The sequence below is a fragment of the Sinocyclocheilus rhinocerous genome, unplaced genomic scaffold (genome assembly GCF_001515625.1).
Source record: "Sinocyclocheilus rhinocerous isolate Xijiao unplaced genomic scaffold, SAMN03320098_v1.1 scaffold905, whole genome shotgun sequence".
Taxonomy (NCBI): Eukaryota; Metazoa; Chordata; class Actinopteri; order Cypriniformes; family Cyprinidae; genus Sinocyclocheilus; species Sinocyclocheilus rhinocerous.
This window is the reverse complement of record NW_015659390.1, coordinates 568455-590968: the sequence shown is the minus strand read 5'-3', so window position 1 is coordinate 590968 and position 22514 is coordinate 568455. Positions and strand designations below refer to the sequence as shown.

Genomic DNA, 22514 nt, shown 5'->3' with positions numbered 1-22514 from the left:
TTTAAAAAATAATTGCATATTAAATCGCAATCGCAATATTGGTAAAAAAAATCGCAATTAGATTATTTTCCAAAATCGTTCAGCCCTAGAATAAACTCTTATCAAATGGTACAACAAATATATAAATATATCAAATATAAATAAGTAATGTTAATTTTATATATACATACATATAAAATATTATTTTATATAAAAAATATACGTACATTATTTACTATCAAATGAAATATATATTATTATAAAACTGTACCCTATTTGTGGACAGAGCCTTTTCATTAAATGTTTTTTACATACACAAATTGAGTTATACTATTGTTGTGTTTTTGTAATACTCGTTACATGCATGTAACTTTATGGAGAAGTTTGCACTTCTATAGCGGTTTATGCCATTTTGCCTGAGGAATAAACAGAGTTAATGTGGCTTGGCTGAGCCTCTTTAACCGATGGGGAAATTGCTGGGGTAATTAATGTTCCTCAAGCACAATAACACTGGGGCAATTCTACCTAATGTTCCCTAATTGAAAACATAAGATTGTATCCTTTGCTTGCCATCAAAAGCACGAGGACTTTCTCATGGCAGTCTTTCCTCCTTAACCACAGCGTTACAGAGCCCAGGGGATTTGTTACGGTTAGCCAGAAAGTGAGAGAGGAGGCAAAACCCAACCCCAGTTTTTCTTTTGTGTGATGAGAAGAAAAAATCAGAAAGAAAAAAGATAGTCGCACCAACACCTCCACACTCGTCTTTCTGTTGTGGTCTTTTCTCCAACCATTGTATAAGCCGAGCATGGCAGCGGATCAAACATTTAAATATCCAATTACGTTATCTGAATCAATCTGCATGATGATGTCAAAGAACAAGAGCTTGGGAAAAAGTCCATGGACATCTACAGCCACGCAATGCTTGTGGTGCTGACAGTAAGCTGCAAAAAGTGGCGGCAGCTGGCAGTTAGAGGGGGTGACAAGAAGATGCCTGTTTTGGACAGTAGGGGTGCTCTTTAAAAAAAATAAGGTTTGAAGCATTAAAAACACAAAAATCTGCAACATTCGTTAAGCAAACCATAAATCAAACTCTTATAGAATCTGTACTGTATTACTCTGGAGGGTTATTATGGAAATTAACACTGCAAAAACAGTGAATGAGACTCTATTGTCTAAGAATAGAAAAGGCACCCATTAGTAGGGTGGTCTGTGCATTAAATATACAGTATGTCTCGAATTGAGTCCAAAGGGCTCAGGAATGGGATTACTGTGTGAATGGTTAGCGCACCGTCTATAGTTTCTATCTGAGATACCTACATCCTGTCTGGCTTGGGGGAACATTCCACGCCGACACTAATTTGATTAATTCCTTCACCCCGTTTTTGTTTTGTCAGAAAACAACTGGGCCATGGGCTCATTGCTAAGTAAACTCTCAGGATCAGTATGCTTACAAATGGAAATAGTTCTCCCATAGTTGGGGTGGATAGAGTGACCACTGGATTTGTAGTGCTTCAGTTAAAAGTGCCCATAAAGTTCTTTGACCTTTTGAGAAATAACATTTTGAGATTGCACCAACAGTGCATCACAGGGGCTTACGCTGGAAGATTTTTAAAATAAACCAATGAAAAAGACAAAAAATACTACAAAAAAAAGTGAAATGTGAAATTACAAAAGCCAAGTTTTCAACGTTGGCTTGACAAAGTCTTTTTTGAAAATTTTAAAACTTAAAACTTCTCTCCCAACAGAGAGGTGGATAGACTGATGAATGGATGGATGGTAGACACATAGAACAACAGATAGAACGATAGAACAATGTAAGTAAACATATAGTGCTCAGGCCTGCTTAAGTGAGGGGATTGGGCTGTAGCTGACTGTCATCACCACTCTCTACGGCCTGGGTGGAGAAGCAATGAGTCTCAGGCTGCCGTCCAGCCTAGCCGGCTGCAGACATCAGAGCCTCATGTTAAAGCACAAAGTACACAGGGAGGATAGTGCTTCCCTTGACATCTGTGCATCTGGAGATTGAGAGAGATGGACTCCACCCTGCTGGACAACACGTTAGTGATTATTAGAGTGATTACTGGCCCTTTTGAGTCGCTTGCATCCGTCATCACACTCTTTCCTCTTTCGCTAAGCTGTTTATTTAGGTTTCTCCTGTTTCAAGCAGACCCAGAGATAGGTGATCTCGAGATGGCCTTCCGTCCTGCTAGATAATCATGCCACAGATCTGTGTGAGGACAGAAGAACAAGAGGAGGGCTCTGTTAAGAAGACAGATACTGTCCCAGAGTTCAACAAGCTTGTGATTTAAACATTAATGCGGGTAGAGATTAAAGACACTCCCTTATGAGCCGTGAAAAGGCAGATTGCTTATCGCCGCATTCCTACTGGGGATTGAGCTGAGGATATCATCCAGAAATCCTCCAGAGTCAGAATTAAAGCAGACATGCCTTTAGATTCCCAGAAATAAATGTCTCTGGGAAAATTACAGTGACATCATTTTTAGTCATATGAGTAGGCCCATGGGACATTTATAGAGGCAATGATCCAAAAATGATCTATAATGCTTTAAACTCTAATTAAAAAAGGTTATCTGGAGTTCTTCTACCATATTTCTAGTTCATGCAAATAAAAACACAAAATCTAGCTCAATTCTTAACATTTGAATCCTACAACCAAGACTTAAAGGAACAGTTGACCCGAAAATTAAAATTCCATCATATACATATCTGGCAAAGGTAAATGATGGCAAAATTTTAATTTCATGGGTGAACTATCCATTTAATGAGGTACTTACTTTAAAATAACCTTAAGAGTTTTATGGGCATTTCTCATGGGATTCTGGAAGAAGGAGGAGGTTTTAGCTCTCAGGTTTATATCAGAGCTGTCAGGACGTGTCTGGCTAAGCTTACTGCCGTACATCCATTCAGGCACAGCTGAGAGCACGAGGGATTTTGAGAGTCTTTGCCTGAGATTGTCTCATTACATCAGACCAGACGTGCCAGAACACCATGGAAAGGATTAAAGTGATTCAGAAATCTGGAGAGCACATTTGGTCCCTGTTGTGTCACTTTCCTTAGGAAAACAATGATTCCGGTCATATTTCTGTTGTATTGGTGGATGAAAAACATGCATCGAAGCGGTTAGGTGCTCTCACTCTTCCAGAACTCTGTTTGTGCTTGCTGTCGAGCATCCAGATGTCAGACTGATGACTAGATTTCACTGCAGCACAAATTGTGATATATTAGATACGTCAAGATGGTTAACTCATTTGGGAAGAAAATTTGATGGGTTGAGTTTTATGCTTGTTTAGACTGCAGCAAGACAACTGACCTACTTCATCAACCTAGAAACCAAATTATCTCATTTCTAATCTGCATCATGGTGACTGAAAAATCATCATTAATAATTTCTATCTTTCATCTCCAGCGTAGCGCTTTAGATTGTGTACATATTTGAAGGAGCATGCAAGTACATGTGCGATGAACGTAGCTATAAAGTGGCATGACTGAAGATCATAGTTTAGTAGCTTTTAAGTGAGACATCAAGACAGATGTTAGCACACCAGGCATTTCATAATGCATTTTGTAACTGTTTAAAACTGTAAAAAAAATAATATCAAGAAACAATTCATGCAGTTTTACGTGACTACTTATGGATTTTATGCATAAATAAATGCATATTGTGAGAGTATGTAGAAACTTTATGCCTAAAATCTACATAACATTTATGGATAAAATTTATGCATTTTACGCTAGAGCAAATTTAAGCATAAAATTTATGCATACACTCAGACAGCACACTTCCCGACTGCCCACATAAAAACTGGAAAGTACTTTCTCGATTTGGCAAACTCAGATTTGACTGGCTGACTTCACGCAACACAAGGTTTTTATCAGTCCTCCTGGAAACAAAATTGTGTTCACAAGGTTTAATCAGAGGTCTGGCTATGAAGGACAACATTTACATGGAAATTCATTTGTTAGTAAGACTTACTCCCAGATTGTCTAGAGTGACTTCATTCACCACAAATATCAGTGTTCCCAGGTATATAGATGGTGACGTCGTACCATAATACACCTTCCTTCCTTGTACTGTAATATACCAAGAAAACCTTGCACTGTTTGGTTTTGTATTTTAGCAATTAAAGGGGTCATATGATGCGATTTCAATTTTTCCTTTCTCTTTGGAGTGTTACAAGCTCTTGGTGCATAAAGAAGATCTGTAAAGTTGCAAAGACTAAAGTCTCAAATCCAAAGAGATATTCTTTATAAAAGTTAAGAGTCAACCACGCCTACCTAAAACGGCTCGTTCTAACACACCCCCACATACCTACGTCACGATCTCGGAAGATTTGCATAACGCCGCCCAAACGTTCACGCAAAGAAATGTTTCGTTGTGAAAGCGAACTACTTTGTTTGGTCTTCCAAAAGAGGACGATATCTGCTTCGTCATGTCTGGAGCTGATCCGTGCTGGTCGCTGAGGAAATACATCAACTTCGCGCTGTGGATCGTGGATCGGCTTTCACCGTGGACGAAGTGGAGTCCAGCCCGGGGTCGTCACATATGGTTGCCGCAAGCCCGCCAGCCGCGCCATTCTCAAGCCCGCCAGCCTCCGCTCACTCAAGCCCGCCGTGTGTTTTGTTGTGAAAGCGAAACTACTTTGTTTGGCCTTCCAAAAGAGGACACGACTAGAAATCAGTGGTTAAGTTGTATTTACAACACTGTTCCAGAACAGTTCAACCCAAATATTCAGATGTGTGCAGCGCATTTTATGGAGGACTGTTTCCTGATCCTGGAAGAGTAGACTACAATGCCGGCTGTTCTGACTCACAGACTAGGAGTATGTTTTCATATTTAAAGGATTTGCCACTGATGATGCAAACGCGAGTTTTGAGCAGTGTAGAGTAGCGCTTGTTGTTTGTCATTTCTCCGGTCACAAATGCAGACATGGTTTTATGTTTACGCGGCGCAACGCAACTCGTAAAATGACAGTATAAGTCATTATAATCCGTAATTATGTCCCCACTGGATGCAACAAATGCCTCGTTTATAATGGGTTTGAATGTTTTTGTCTCGTCGCTCCGGCCGGGACATGGCATCACAATATGGTAAGGGGCGTAACATTTCCGACACACGCTTAAGGTATTCGGCCAATCACAACGCACTGGATAGCTGGCCAATCAGAGCACACCTCGCTTTTCAGACCGATGAGCTTTGTAAAAATCTAAGCGTTTCAGAAAGGCGGGGCATAGAGGAGAAACAATAATGTACAGTATGTGGAAAATAATGTGTTTTTTGAACCTCAAACCGCATAAACACATTTCATTACACCAAATACACAAAATAATGTTCTTTTTAGCAACATCATATGACCCCTTTAACATCTACCTAATTTCCCTTAAAATCCAAAATTACATAACTATGATGCACTAATTCTAATTTCGCATAACACTGACTTGGGACAGAAAGTATGCAAAACAGGACATTGCTAGTGTGTGTGATCGTGCTGCTGGGAGGAGAATTTTGTTTTGTACACAATTAAAGATGTTCGTCTTCATACACATTGAAAAAGAATGTGGCACTTCTCATTTGTAGAAAACGCACAAATACAGAAGTGTACAAGGGCATTCATTTACACTGGTCTTGTTTATATGATGTTAGGAGAAGAGGGAACATTTTTCCTAACAATTATTATATCAATAAACATGTCAGGTTTTGGCTTGTGTAAGTCAGCGCTTAGTTTTATTAACATTTTTAAGAGCTGTAGGATGCATGCCCAGTTCAGCCAATTAAAATATATGGCTAGCCACGCACAGTATCTAGCCCGATAGACGTGCAAGATACTCAGGGTAATTCTGTAATGAGGGAGGGGTGCTTCAAGCTGTGAGTGCGGGTGAGCGCTATCACGGTGGCCATGCATCCTTTAAAATCACTAAATGCTAAGAGTCACAAACAGAAAATGAGCTATCACTAAGAGATTTGAGCTTGACCAAGCACAGATTGTCATTTCTTGATGGTTTAACTAAAAAGATTCATCAAGGATTGTTGTTCCTGCACTAGGGGTATGCCGGTATCAAATTTTCATGTTGCGATTAATTGCTAATGCTTTTATCACGGTACGCGGTATTATCACGATATTGAAATTTAGTTTTAAAAAATGCTATATATAATTATTCACGGTATTTAGAAGTGCCCACGATAACAATATCGTGCATATTCATTACCGTGATGTATCGCATTACCGAATACCGGCACAAGTCTATCCTGCACGATACGGTCACACCTGTTGAGACAAATGTAGAATCACTTTATGATCAGACTGTGGAAGATATCTTAGTATTTCTAGTTAGGAAAACACAAGACCACCCAGCATGAGCTCCAGATGGCATTCTGAAGCCTCCGTGACAAGTTTGATGGCAAAACGTGTGGTGTCCTAAATGACACCAGAAATTGTTCTAGATTTAGAGCTCAGCTGCTCCAATCCCCAATGCCAAAAAACTTTGTCAACTCTTTGCTGAAAACCACTTAAAAGACTATTCCAGGTTCAACTGAGCATTTGTGCACAGCATTTGTGGCATGTTATCACAAGAATTAATTTCCAGTTGTCCCGTTTCCTTTAAAAAAAAACAATAAGCATGTTAACATGACTTTAGTGTGAAAATAATCACTATCTTATGTGTAGCTAATAATTTACCTAGAATAGTTTACCTTGAACGTGTCAGTCAAAAGTGAAAACTAGTAGTAGTAGTAGTTTTTCTTATAATGTTGCTTTTAGCAAGAACTCAAGTTCAATGACTATCGGATATGGCATAGTTAGTTGAGGATGCAACACCTAAAACAAACGGGCAAACAAATTCATTCGCACTTTACACCCGGCCACTCGCTTCCTGCATTCAACGTCTCTAGACATAACTCTTTACAAAGGAGTGTGGTGATGTACAGCAAAGACAAAGGTCTTGACTTTTCGAGGGTGATGTTTGTTTGCTCAGTCGGTGTCAGGAGCATTACCCTCCTGCTCAAGTTATTAATAATGCAGAGTGGCTGTGCAAACAAGGCACATTTTTGGAGAGGGTGGAGACAGAAGGGCATTAAATAACGGTCAGAAAGGGCCAGGCTTTTTTAACCTCTTCTCAACCTCAGGGTGCACCTACCACCCACATGCTAGCAAACACTGAGCGGCAGGCTCTGGATAAGGAGAATATGACAGCCTGGTCAAACACTGCAAACACTTATTGACTGCATGATATACAAAGTGAACAGGTGGCATGGAAATATTTGCTAAAATCCATACTGTACCGTTTTGCAAAACTTTTTAAATTCATATATTTTTTAATTTATAAAAAAAAAAGAAAAGCAAACATACAGAAAAACAAACATACAATGCAACCAGTGCAATCCCAGTCACAAACAAATTGCTTTTATGAATAAATTCTCTTTAAATAAAAAAAACACTGGGAAACTTGTGTAGTCTGATTCACATACAAACGTCTCTAATGAACAAATTATTTTTAGTGAATGAAAAACATACAGCACAATCAGTACAGTCCCATTATTAAGAAAATGACTCCTATGAGCCGATTCTTTTTAGTCAATCAGAAACTTGACACAACTAGTGTAGCCTGATTCCTGAAACAAATAGTCTTATGAGTCAGTTCTTTTAATGAATGGTTCAAAAAGACAAGTTACCAGTTTGAATCAGAATGAGAATTTCATATGTCAGCAAAATGGACATAACCTAAATGAGCACTGGAACTGAATCAGAATCTATTTAAAACTAAACAAAGAGCTTGTAAGTAAGAATTAAATATACAGTTGTTGCTCTCTAAAACCAGCAATTGGGCCTTTGATATGTCCCGCCCCAACTTCCTGTTTCAATAGGAAATACAACAAAAATTGACTAGTTTGCAAATAGATGAATGTTCTGTGTCTGGAAGTGATCTACCAAACAATTAGCTGTTTTTAAGCAAAATCAATGAGATCAAAATGTAATTGCTGTTATGGACGGCACATTAATTGCAATTTTGTGCAGATTTTATCATGTCCTTCATTATTTATGTAACATGACGCTACATAATTCACCAAGGTGAGGTGGAAGTGCAACCTAAAGCTTGTCATCTTACAGTATTTGACATCTTTAACATTTTCCGTGTTACCATGCAGGTTGTCGGGGACAGGACCCAGCAGATCCATTAGCAACCCCGACAGCAGGCCCGACAACAAACTCGACAGCAAACGCGACAACAAACTCGACAGCAAACGCGACAGCAAACGCAACAGCAAACGCGACAACAGGCCCGACAGCAGGCCCAGCAGCTGCAAACCCAACTTCTGGGCCTGCTGTTCAAGAAACACCTGACCCAAGCCAACCAGGTTCTGTTGACACTACTGACATGGGTATGAGGCCTCAAGACTGTCCCTAAATTAATTTCTTAAGTGTTTTTAGTTGGTGATGCTACTAATTCTTGATTCTTTGGTTTTAGCACCTCGATTAGCTGCCAACGCTGCTGATGCCAGCCTGCCTACATCTGTACCAGGACAATCAGAATCCACAGACCCAATGAACTCTGATGTAAAGGTGAAAGAAAAAATAATGATGGCGAACAATCCAGTCTCAAATCAAGGTTCCATAATTACAAATGTAAGTAATTTTGGGTCACTAATATCATGGATAAGAATTCTGGGTGGAAAAAAAACAATGGTCCAAAATCAATGTACATTTGACAGTTCAGTTAAGAACTATCAGAGTTGTCTTTTAGTTTATTATTAATCATTGGTTTTTATTGGTCAACAGCTCTAAGCACATGCAGAAGAAATGTGATTTTTTTATTTCATTTTAGTTAATTTGACCAATTTAGCTGACATTTTTCTAAACCCAATATTTAGGATTCACATTCACAAGTTTCATCAGGTGGTACAGATGGTAATACCATGGCACTATCTACTTCCAAAAATATTATGACACTACCACTGCACTTCTCCAGAACAGATGGTTTAGTAGTACCATGGTCTTTTTGGTACTTTACTTTTTTTTTTTAAATACCATGGTACTTTATTTGTGAATGGCCAAGCAAAGCGCACGACACTGACAAGGTACGCGATACAGTAAGTTACCAGACCAAACGCGATTACCATACACCATATGGTAATTTCATTTACCATACACTCTAAAAAAAAAAGGTGCTAGATAGCACTAAAAGTGGTTCTTTGGCTCGTAATCATAGGGGAATAACTTTAAGTGCTACATAGTACCTATATCTTTAAAGATGGTGCTATAGCACCTTAACCACCCCAAAGAACTGCTGAAGAACCATTACAGGTTCTTTATAGGTGCTATATGAATTTAACGGTAAAAGACTGTAAAAATGCTACATTAAAAACCTGTTAAATGGTTAACGGTAAGTTCCCCTATTATATACGGTGAAAAACTGTATTGGACATTACATGTAATATTACGGTAGTATACCGTCTTTGGAAGTGGGAAAAAGTTAGTATAATTTACAGTGAATAACTGTAAATTGACATTCCCAGAATTCCCTGCATTACATTTCAAATTTCATGTTGTTTTTTTTAAATAACTATGTTTCTTCTTAGTTTTTTTCTAAGCAGTTGTGTACATTAGGGTTGTATGTTACATCTAATGTTGTTCAATTAATGTTTATTGCATTATTTCAGTTTCATGTGTGTTACCATGATGGTGTTTAGTGTTTGTGTGAATGACACTGTGCACCTTCTATATATTTTAATATTTAAAAGCTGCTTGTGATAGGCTTTGGTTCATCGTGTGATTTTCTCATCACTACCTGTATTTGGTGCAGTCAGTGTTCACAAAGGTACAAAACAGATTTCAGTACTTCAGTGGGTTGGTATATTAACGTTATATCCGTTAATGAAATTATGGTATTTAACTGTAAATTTAAGTAAAACCGTAAAACGCTGCTACCTTATTTTTTTTACGGTAAAATTCTGGCAACCACAGCTGCCGTTTTTTTACTGTAAATTTTACGAATTTTTTTTTACAGTGAGCACTTCAATTGGTTCCCCTATGATTACGAGCCAAAGAACCACTTAGCGGTGCTATATAGCACCCCGTTATTGAAAAAATTTATATCGCGATACATATTGATATTGAATTATTGTCCAGCCCTACCTGAACTACCACAAAGAACCGCTGAAGAACCAGTAGCAGTACGATGATATTTTTGAAAGAAACGTACATGAAATTTACTACCATGGTATATTTCAAAGTACCATAATAATACTATTATACTAACATCATTGTACCATGGTACTGCCATAGTACTTTTTTTGTAAGGAAAGTACTATAAATACAATAGTATATGCCAATCATTTAGTAGATTTGTATAAATCAAAGTACCACAACATTACCATTTGATACTATCAATGTACCACTGTACCTACAAAATAAATTTTTGGCAAAGGAACTTTGTGTAACTGCATTTATACTTTCGTTTACATGTTCATACGTTACAGTGAGGCCATATCAGCATCATACCAATGCACACATCCCATATTTACCCCAAAAGGTCATCAGAAGAGCTTAAAACAATCTAAACTCCACTATAAAGTACCTCTACAAGACTTTTCAAGTATCTCTACTTTGCCAACCCAAACCAATGGACAGAGTGACTTTAGATGTTTTCAGTTGCTGTCATCTGCGTCCGTGTACATTAGAAAGGAAGGAAGCTTTGTGTCTGAGAGGATAAAGTTTAGCAGGGCAGTTTGAGCTGTTGATGCCTGTGAGCTCAGATTAGGGAGATCCTGTTTTGTCATTCGCTATAAATAATCCCTCCACACAAAAGATGAATGAGTGGGAGAGAAGAGGGGCTTCCTCTCACTGCTGCCATGCGGTTATGAACCCAGGAAAGAGGTTAGACGAGACTTGGGGGGTAGATGATGAGCGTCCATTGTTGGCAAGAACAGATCTGAGACCGGTGAAACCGTAATTTTACGAAGCTACGAGAATACTTTTTGTGCGCAAATAAAACCAAAATAACGAATTTATTCAACAATTCATCTCCTCCGCGTCACCCTGGCGCCATTTTGGAGAGTATCACATACGTAAACAACGTATACTGTTCTGTGTCAGCAGCACTGTACGTGGATGCACTGTTTACGTTGTTTACACTTTGATCTGAACGTAAACAACGTATCCACGTACATACGTTGCATACGTTGTTTACGTATGTGATACTCTCCAAAATGGCGCTATATGATGACACGAAGGAGACGAATTGTTCAATAAAGTCATTATTTTTGTTTTCTTTGCATACAAAAAGTATTCTCGTAGCTTCGTAAAATTACAGTTGAACCACTGATGTCACATGGACTTTTTTAATGATCTCCTTGCTATGTTTCTGAGCCTTGATCGTGTAAGGACCCTTGCTGTCTATGGGAGGGTCAGAGAGCTCTCGGAATGCATCAAAAATATCTAATTTGTGTTTCGAAGATGAACGATGGTCTTACGGGTTTGGAACGACATGAGTGATTAATGACAGAATTTTCTTTTTTGGGTGAACTATCCCTTTAAATATACAATATCTACCAATATTGGTGAATTAATCCGTCACTTTGATTTTTATCAAAACAGACCTATGACAAAACATTCCTGCATGTTGTTAAGGGACACCCAAACTAAATCAACATCACTTGATTAGATACCTATAAAATGACTCAAATTGCTGTTGAAGCTCTCCAATATTTAATCCCAGTTTTTGTTAAACTTGTTGTTTTTTGTGTTTCTCTAGCCGAATGAAGAGAAAGAAAAGAATGTTGCCTCTGGATCTTCTCCTGCTGTTTTCGTGTCTGTGCTGGTGACCGGCTTACTGCTTGCTGCTATAATAGTCGGCATATACTACTTTAAGTGCCATCGCCGAACCAACGGCAAAGGCATGAAACTGGTGAGTGTCAGACTTACTGAACGCCAGAAAAACATCCCATTAATTGTAATATCCTTTCTTGAGGATGCTCTAACTCAACACTAAACAAATCTTTGAAGCAAATTTACACATTCATTCACTTCCTGCTGTCTAAACCCTCAAATTGATGACTTCACCAACAGTATCTCCACCACCAAGTGTTCCCAATCAAATTCCCATTTTGAATGTGTTATGCATGTATTTTAATTGCAAAGTTCAGTGTATTTGGTAGGGAAATGTTGCCAAGCTCATAATTAGGAGGGAAACAATTGGCAGCATATCAGTGCAGCGCAGTTCCTCCAGCACACGCCCCATCGAATGTTCAGAACCACAACACATGCTAGTGAAACACTAACTGTTTCATCTCCTTGCCAATAGTTCTAAGCTGTTTTCCTTCTCTGTTAAATGATGAGAAATGATGAAAGTGAAACAAAGTGCACTCTCGGCAGACCTCAGAAAGAGTCTTACAATGAAAAAATACTTACATTCATAGGGCAGCATTTCATAAGCCATATGCTGCACAATAAATGCTTTAGCTTTGAAGGAAAAATCTTCCATCAAACAAAAATGATTTTATGGAAGTTTACATGTTCTGCTCAAAGAACACCCTCCCCTTAATTCAAGGGTCTTGCTCATCAGTGCTGATTTACAAAAATACTGACTAAAAAATGAAACATTTTAATTTTAATAGTTTAATGCAGTCAATGCATCAAATTTGATAAAAGTCTAACATAGAATCTTGATATGAACTCCATAATTTCTCATCAAATTCTTCCAAGACCTCATGATCTACATGATTAATCGTTGTCTCATTTGTGTCTACTGTCATTCATCCCAAGAAATTCTAGAAGAAACATCTCATTCTCCTAGGAAACACCAAGTCTCCTGAGTTATAAATCTTATGCTCAATTTGAATTTATAAATTTGAGCAATACAATTTGTTCTCTGGGAATAGGCTATTCCTGGGGTTAATTGTCTTGCAAAATAAATAATAATAATAATAATTAATAATTATAAGTAGTAAAAATATAATAATAATATATAATAATAAAAAAGAATATACAAATTTAATAATAATCATCATCATCATAATAATAATAATAAAAATAAAATCTTTGTTTGTATTTTGTTTTCCTCAGGCTGAGGAGTCTTACATGGCTGACGAGGAGAACCAAGGCAACACTCTGGTGTCTGTGGCCCCTCTAAACCAACCCGAGCCCCAGGAGAAGCCCAGTCTTAACGGAGAGTCACAAGAGGCAGTTAAGGCCCAAACTCCTCCTGCTGCCACCAACGGCCACTCTACCACCAAAACAGCAGACACTGAGCTGTGAACAAGCCAACCTGCCACCAAGGGTCTGGGCGGAACGCTTAGTCCCTGCTTCTTAAACCCAGCTCAATCTACTGCATTGACCTTGGCCATAAGGCACAAGGGAGACAAAGACTCAAATTCCCACTGCAAAATATTCAATTTAAGTTCATACAGAACAACTTCTGAGGCAAACTGGTCAAGTAATCCTCCTCCCGATCTATCAAAATAAATGTACACGTTTCAATACTATATGAAAATTTGTTGTACGTTAAGAAAGCAGTTGTAAGTGCCAGTTATGGCAGTGATGATTTACACAAAGAACATTATATAAATTCAATCAAAAAAAAAAAAAAACATTTTAGTCCAAGAGGTTCACCCTTTCAGTATAATACAGTACTGCTGTGGGGTGGGGGGACCTTTCCCATGAGTCATTGCTGGCTTCCATAAGAGCAGCCAGGGCTGGAACGGAACGTCGGGAGGATCCTTGCTCCTGTCCCAGCGCTCCACAGCTTCCAGCTGAGAGTAAATCACATGACACCATAAAGAAACATTCAGAATCCAATGGACGTGAGTTGTGTTTTTGTTTGCGACGGGTTGTTTGTGTGTTTCTAGATTGTATGAAATGTTCTATATGTTTGTCTTTGTGTACAGTATGATTTGACTAGTTAATAGTCTTGTATAATTTTGTTAATATCACTGCATGACAAAGTAATGATTCCTGGAGTTGCTGAGCCTGAGAAATCAGTTCAAGCGTCAATCCATCAACTTCATTTCATTGCTGCAAACAACCCTTAACGTACAGTAAAATCCAACCAATTAGATATGCTGCAAAGCCCGTTAGTGCTCAGGGTGACAGCTAATTGTTATCTGACATTTCTGGATTGTGTTACAGCTTTACCGTACTTTGTAAACCAGTATTATGCTCTTTTTGTAATATTTTTATTCTAGACATTTAGATGGATTGAATGACTGACTTAATCGTTTCAATGACCTGCCTTAATTACTAGAAGTTTCTTGGGTGGGTGCATTTTATTTTGTATCTGCATTTGCTACTACACTGTACAAAAGTCATTAGGCAAAAAAATGATGTAATTGGGTGCAGCCATGAAACCCTGGACCATCGTTTTTAGTTTTAGTCAATCCACTCCAATACAATGAAAAACAGTGCAGACAAAAAGAACATTTCTACAATACTTTTAAGCCCATATCTTTTTTAAATGTTTTACACTTCTTCACAAAATTTCTGACACAAGACTGACTAAACTTGGGGTCAAAATTTGGTGCTAGATTGACTGTATCTCTTAAAATAAACCAATAGAAAATTATGTTTTAAATGTACATACATATTGAATACCATGTCCTTTATTTCAACTATGACATTTTGTTTTAACATTCCGGTGTTCCGTCATATTTTGGATAGGTGTACTAGCATTGTGTTAAACTGATGTATGTTTGTGATAGGAATAAAGTTTTGAAAAATAAATTGATATGTGCTCACTATTCATTTCTACTTTACCCCAGTGAGACCTCGTCTTTGTGTGCCTTGGATCTATATGATCCAATTTTTCATTTATTTGGCTTCTAGGCTGTTTACTCAAGAATTTTTGTTTGATATGAAATGCACACATATGTTCTCTCTCCATCTCTCCCTCATTCCTCAACACACGTGCAAAAATTTGGCTGGCATCTAAAAGCCATTTAAGCAAACAGCTGGTTTGCATAAGAGAGGGCGATGACATCAGAGAGCAGGGATTCGGGTGGGGTTCAGTGGACCCTCATCACTTTAAGAGAAATCAAGTCAGCAAGACTGCTGTCTCACGCCCTCTGAGTTCTTCCACTAATCACCCTAAAACACAAAGCGGTAAATGGGATAATGATGATATTACAAATATAATCTCCTAGAAATATTATAATATAATATACTATATTATTATAGTATTATATACTATAGTATACTATACTATTATATTAAATTGTATTTTTATACATAGGCCTATATAAAAATATAATAGGCTGCTACTATTACTAATATTATTATTAATAATTATTATTATTATTATTTTACCTCTAATACAATATTTCTACAAAATAATATATCACATATAATATTTCTGTAAAAAAAAAAAAGTTTCCACAGCTATATAATTTATGTATCTATTTTTGTTAGATTTCTGCTTACCTACAGCAACAGAAAAACACAGTGGGTAAGAAAAATGCTTCAAGACATTAACTGAAAAAAAAAAGACTTGCTTAAAATACTAGAAATGCATTTTTAGAAAGAATATATTCTACATTACATTTTATGGCATGTATAAGTTTTTTTTCCATTCTGTCAATGTTTTCAATGTTCCTAAAAATAACAACTAATTTACTCTGCTGGACCTCAGACTGCGGTCTTGTCTGAAACCATAAACCAGGCCCAGATCCAGACCAAATCTGTCTTTATGCAGTCTTAAGAGGTCTCAAGACCAACACCACAACATATTCTTATCAATATTTAGCAAATATTGATAAAAACATCACTATGTCACCAACATGTAAGAAAACATGAAAAAGACCATTACTGACATTTTCCTGCCTGGAGCTAGTTCATATCATCTCACATATTTTGAATGGTGAACCTTATGATGTCACACTTAATCTTCTCAGGATGCTCTTGTTCTTCATAAACCATGATAAATATCTACAAATCAGGAATCACCCACTATAATCACCTCACAGTACAACCCAAAACATAAACAGAACAAGGACAAATGAGTCTGGCACAAACAAACAGCAGACAGAAGAACAGCCTTCCTTAAAGGCAAAAATAAATCCATATATATCATGGCTTATCTGACAAGAACGACTAGGACAGTTTCTTAAAATAACCCTTCATGTAACACCATTCCATTCCACTGCATTTACAGTTCCATAAAATAGACATGGTAGGCCTACTCCAAGTGTACACCATAATACATCTAAAAACCATGGTAATGCCATTGTACTTTTTTGTTATATGAGAGTTTTCATTACCGTAATTAAATGTTTTTACCTGCAATAGTTGTTCACAAGCTGCGCGTGCAGGTGTTGATCTTCACAAACAGTATCTTCATCTTTGGAGACTGGATGGATTTGTGGGTTTAGTCCAGTTTATTGTAAGTAAAGTATTTTCGTTCATAGTATTCTAAATTGTTTTGTTCTCCAGTTCCTGTTTTGCGTCAATAAGCGAGAAACCCGCTGAAAACTATTCAGCGTGCGAGTGAGCTGTTCGAATGATTCAAACTGAATCACGAATCGATTCAAGCGGTTTTGACCGATTCATTGCAAAGAACCGACTCAAATGAGTTATTCATTTGCGAATCGAGCATTCCAAACAGCATATAGGAAATACAAACATACGACTTGATTTATTTAAAAAATTGTCAAGAAGTAAAATGTTTTTCAAAAAGGTTTATGGTAATCTCGTCAGAGGATTTTTCAGAATCAGAAAGATTTTTCAAACAGTTTGTTCGACACATAAAAATGCAAGTACATTAACCATGGTTTTATTTTAGTAAAAGTGTTTTTGTTTTTTGGCGTATTGATCACCACATGTGATGCAAAAGTGTTTACAGACAGGAATAAAGTCTCTAACTGTCACTAGACTTCAATAAAGCAATGTTTATGTCAGTGACAGGGCTTCAAAAATATGACTCCTACTTTACAAAGAGCACCATTAAAGGGATAGTTAACCCAAAAATGAAAATTCTGTCATTAATTACTCACCCTCATGTCGTTTCAAAACCGTAAGACCCTTTTTCATCTTCGGAACACAAATTAAGATATTTTTGATGAAATCTGAGAGCTCTCTGATCCTGACAGCAAGGTAACTACCATATTTAGGCCTAGAAAGGTAGTAAGGACATTGTTAAAATAGTTCATGTGACATCAGTGGTTCAACCATAATGTTATGAATCTAAGCCAGCGTTCTGCAAGTAGAACCCGGACGATCTGTGCCTTGTTTTCAATCAGAGGAATGCACATGCATCCATCGTGGTATTCTTGTGAATGCGCACAAAAAGTATTCTCATAGCTTCATAATATTACGGTTGAACCACTGATGTCACAAAGTCCTTACTACCTTTTTGGGCCAAAGATGAATGAAGGTCTTACGGGTTTAGAACGACATGAGGGTAAGTAATTAATGACAGAATTTTCATTCTTGGGTGAACTATCCCTTTAACCATGGTGCAGTAATGATATCAGATGAAAATGCCATGGCTTGTTATACAATCACACTGAATATTCATACATCCATAGTCATATACGATGGCATTTCTTCCAATAATAACATAGTTAACCAAATGGTAATACAATGGGTTTTTTTTTTTACCAGACCTCTGTTCGCTGATAGTCAAAACATGTGTTTGGCCAAGAAGAGAAATCCTGGGCCTATCTGTTTTTCTAGTAGAAAATATTGTTTTTTTCTTTGTGTGAGAGTGTGTGACATGAAGAGTCAGAGATTAAACACACACACATATATCCACACTCCCACCCAAGGCAGCAGGGTGTTTTCTCTTGTCAGCCCTGTGAAGGCGTGTGTTGTCGCAGCTGTGAGGTTCGTCGAGTTTTCCCTCGCCTCACTCCTATGGTTAGATAGCCTTGCTGAGGGATAGAGTCAGAGAAGAACAAGTATGTTTTGTGTCAAGGTTCAGGCCACACCAGCCAAGGGAGGGGACGCTGGAGAATCCCAGGAGAGTCTGTTGTCATCACCGAGAGAGAATGGCAGATGAAGGGAGAGAAAGATAGAGGACGGATGAAGGATGCAAAGTGCACTTCTACCTCATATGTTTAGGCTAGAACACTTGAAATGAACATAAATATCACACAAGGGATCCCAGGTTCATGTTACTCTTATAACGTACAACTTCCTGTACTGATTGAAGACCACCTTGCATCTTTCACTGCACAGTGTTTTAATTTTAAGTCCTATTTTAATTATTTATATATTGAATAATTTTATTATTTTATTAAATCGTTTTGATTATAATATACACAAATGTTGCACTGCATGGTGATTTAATTGCATTAATTCTACTGCTATGCAAGATATTATATTTTGAGATGTTTGGTTCATAATACCATTCCATGGTTAATGATCCATTAATCTCAATCATCTAATAGAGGCGTTTGCAGATAAAGTAGAAGTTAATGCATTCTAATGAAAGTAAACATGGCTAAATGTCCTGCGCGATCACATGCTCTTATCTACAGAAAGCCATTTCATGTGACTATTATGTCCCCATTATTGAAGCTGAACCCTCAGGAGGTTTCTATTAGGAAGAAGTGAGCTTAAGAATGTTTACCAACTTCCTGCTTCTTGCGAGCATTTTGACTGCTGTATGGTGACATGGTCCTTATCTCTCAGGGTAGGAAAACATCTGGTCCCTAGATCTGGGCAGGAAGTGTATCGAATGGACAGCTTCCCCCTTTCTAAAGAGGACAAATCCTATAGCAGCGTCACAAAAAAATCACACACTTGTATGCACAAAATAAACAGTCAAAATTGATTTCAACATCACTTTTTCACATTAAATACAATAAAATATTATTGCAAACTGCTTTAATCTTATCTATCCGGTTGGTCAATGTGGTTTAGAAATTGTTCAGTGTGTGCCAGAGGAATTCAGACAATAAAGCCAAATACAATTCTAATCAGATTGGTCACTATATCAGCCAAAGAGTCATAAAACTCCCCTAAAAACACACATTTCACACTCTCTATGGTTTAATTTGTCAATTAACAATGTCCAACCGTGTATAAACATGCACCACAGGAGAATTCTGATATTTTTTGTCAGTTTTCTTAAAGTCATGGATATCTCCACCACAGTGCCATTAATAAATCTGGATATTTATTGTGTTTAATAGCATTCTGAAAACGCATATTAAACATTTTATTTCTTGTCCTATCCTACATACACACACTTAAATAATACACACACTTTTAATTTGACATCATTTGACAAAATTGCAGCGTGATTGAGCAGAAAATTGCAGAGTTTTCGCGATTTATCTTGATGTTTCTTCAGACATCACACGTCTCTTGTTTCAACTCTTTTTTTTTTTAAGCTCTTTGTTGACCGTGTTGTTTTCTTGGTAACAGTGTACACTAACTTCTGAGAAAAAAAAAAAGTTTTTAGTACCAATATTGTTGGTCATGATGGAAATTACACCACAAATGAGGCACAGTTGTAATTTGTGTACACATTTATATAAACACTTTTCACACAATAAACATTGCAATAATTATTTTATTCTTTGTTTAGATCATCATAGCTTTTAACATAATATTTTTTTTTTCATGGACTTTTAATAAGATTGTATGTCTGGGTTCACAGGGTGAAACAATAAAAGCCACTTGAAAAGCAGCAAAAGTAAATGATGAAGGCATGATAAAACACTTCCCTCTTTTCATGTGACTTAAAGATATAATGAAAAAAAGTTGATTATACATAAAATTCAATGAGACATAAATGTGTCCATATAAGAATTAACTATATGCTGGACATGGTCCATGCACATTTATCTAACTCTGAAACATCACAATGAGTGTTTTGCTTTCAAAACATATTAATATAAACTGTTTAACCACAACATTCACTCCTAAAAGATGGAAAGATGTCTGTTACAAGAAGAGCAACTGAATTTTTATCACTGACTGGCAAAGGAATGAACATCAGCATCATGTCATTCAAGGCTATGCAGTTAAGCAACAGAATAGAACGTTGTGCCTTTTATTAATGCAGGGCCCTCTAGGGGGCTTCATTTTGCTTGGAACTCCATGACTGTTTAGTCTTTCAGAGTAATCCACCTCTCCATCTCAAAGTCCTCGCCTCATTCCATTGTCCCTACACCTCCAGTCACAAACCAGACAGTTATTAATACACACAGACTGTCATCAATGTCCTATGGCAGTGAGAGGGTGCGCACAGATAGTATAGAAGACACATAATCCACGGCTATACGTGACAGACGGCAGTCAGAGAGTCTCCTTACAGGGAGGGTCACAGAAAGCTGCTGGACGTGCTCCAGATTTCACTGTAAAAAAAAAAAAATTTGAAGGAGAAGAAAAATACAAAACATTACAGCAGCAATCCAGGGATAAGATTTGCATAAATAAAAAAATTATAAGTAATAACTCTTTAGTATTAATTGTTTCTGAGAAAGATTAGATGGAGTGTCTACAGAAAAAAATTAAAAAATAAATATATATATATATATATATATATATTCATGAAAAACATTAACATATATACTTATACATTTATATGTACATTTAGAATATTACTTCAATATATAAAAATGGGGCCAATTTTTGGAGGATTTAAAAGCTGAAATGTGAAGATTACAATTTTATAAAAGCACTCACGTTAGTTCTTCTGCTAAAACATGAGCATTATTTGAGTTTTAGTAAACGTTTTACAGTCAGTTTAAGTGGTTATGCTGTGTTGACAGTAAAGATAGTAACCATTTTTTAAACTAAAACCATTTTAACATGCATAATATTTATAATGTGGCAAAAATATTGAAACAGTATTTTAGCATTTTTGTAGAGTATTACTAATTGTGTCTGAGAAAGATTATATGGAGTGTCTACAGAAAAAAATTAAAAAATAAATATATATATATATATATATATATATATATTCATGAAAAACATTAACATATATACTTATACATTTATATGTACATTTAGAATATTACTTCAATATATAAAAATGGGGCCAATTTTTGGAGGATTTAAAAGCTGAAATGTGAAGATTACAATTTTATAAAAGCACTCACGTTAGTTCTTCTGCTAAAACATGAGCATTATTTGAGTTTTAGTAAACGTTTTACAGTCAGTTTAAGTGGTTATGCTGTGTTGACAGTAAAGATAGTAACCATTTTTTAAACTAAAACCATTTTAACATGCATAATATTTATAATGTGGCAAAAATATTGAAACAGTATTTTAGCATTTTTGTAGAGTATTACATGTCTTAAATATATGCTAAATATATTATAATAAATGTTGTGAACTGTGAAGCTCAGTGAACTATATTTTTGAAGTTGAATATATATTTAGTTTTAACCTTCATATAACAAAATATATTTCAAAATGTACTATATTGTTTCAAGTGCTTTAAATAAACACATTTATATTTTACACAATATATTTTCAAAAATAAACAAAAATGGCCACAAATATGTTATTGAAAAATATGTTTAAATATGTGTTTGTCTGCAGCAAATATATTTGAGCAAATATACTTTTGGCCATTTACATTTGAAAATATGGAAGCTGTAACCCAGATTTTTGAAAACAAGTGGAAATTAATTGTTGCAGTAACATCGCAAATGCTGTCAATTAAGCTCACTTTGTACTGAACTCAGAATATTCCTTTAAACCATGAAAGAGCAACCTCTGAGCAGTAAAATGTTCCTTTATGTGAGAACATACTGTACATGACATAAACATGCGCACAGGATAACGCATGTAAGGCGTGTGCACATTTCCATCCATCTTTGCGTGAGAGTTTGACACAGCCATGTGCTGCTCCTAAGTCTGACCTAAAGGGAGTGTCCATAACGAATTTGAAACTACACACACAAGCACATACCAAGCCGTCCAAGCCAGCGTGATCTCTCAACAGACACACACTCTCTGACACCTGGTGGCCGCGCCTGGGGGGTTTTCATTTCATCATGTGTAAAATATGATCCTGCTAAGTTTTATTAGCGATGCTAGCACACATATACAAAACCAACACATACACACTGTGGACGGCCATAGTGTCAAGTTGCCAACGCTGGAAGCCACACTTTCACAAGTCAGAGTCATTCATTTCTAAGTCTACAATCAGCAGCTATATGTGCCTGGTGAAGTTCCTCCCAACCAAGCCTGATTGAGGTCAATTCAAGGAGCCTGTGACGAGGGGTTTTGTGAGCCTGGGTGTGAACAGGCCTGTATAAACCAGCCATATGACAGTGTGATAGTCCTCTGGTTTAAGAATATTACTGGATCATAACATTTTACTGCAGCTCTGAGGGTCAAGCATGCTATCACATTTTCCCACATGTGCAAAGTGTGCACCTGTTGTTTGGAACATGCATGACAGATCAACACAACATAATTACATAAGCATATCTATCAGAAAAACTAAATGAGAATGCTTCTGTATTTATAGAACAGCGGATTAATGTACTTATTAAAGTTGATGTTTGTCATTTAATAAAAAGAGTTTTCAAACAGAGATTTCAAATTATATTATATTATATATTA

General features: G+C 36.7%; 1 protein-coding gene across 2 annotated transcripts in view; it reads left to right on the top strand.

Annotated features, from left to right (window-relative positions):
* LOC107723738 (endochitinase A1-like) overlaps positions 1 to 14282 on the top strand; it is a 19769-nt gene extending 5487 nt beyond the window's left edge. The window contains exons 2-5 of one of the 2 annotated variants that reach the window (XM_016532450.1): positions 8141 to 8374; positions 8473 to 8618; positions 11746 to 11898; positions 13056 to 14282. In XM_016532450.1, the coding sequence (XP_016387936.1) occupies positions 8141 to 8374; positions 8473 to 8618; positions 11746 to 11898; positions 13056 to 13247 (725 nt within the window). In that variant the 3' untranslated portion in view covers positions 13248 to 14282. Of the gene's footprint in view, positions 1 to 8140; positions 8375 to 8460; positions 8619 to 11745; positions 11899 to 13055 lie in introns of both variants that reach the window. The other variant, XM_016532449.1, reaches the window with a different exon arrangement.
* The last annotated feature ends 8232 nt before the right edge of the window (positions 14283 to 22514 follow it).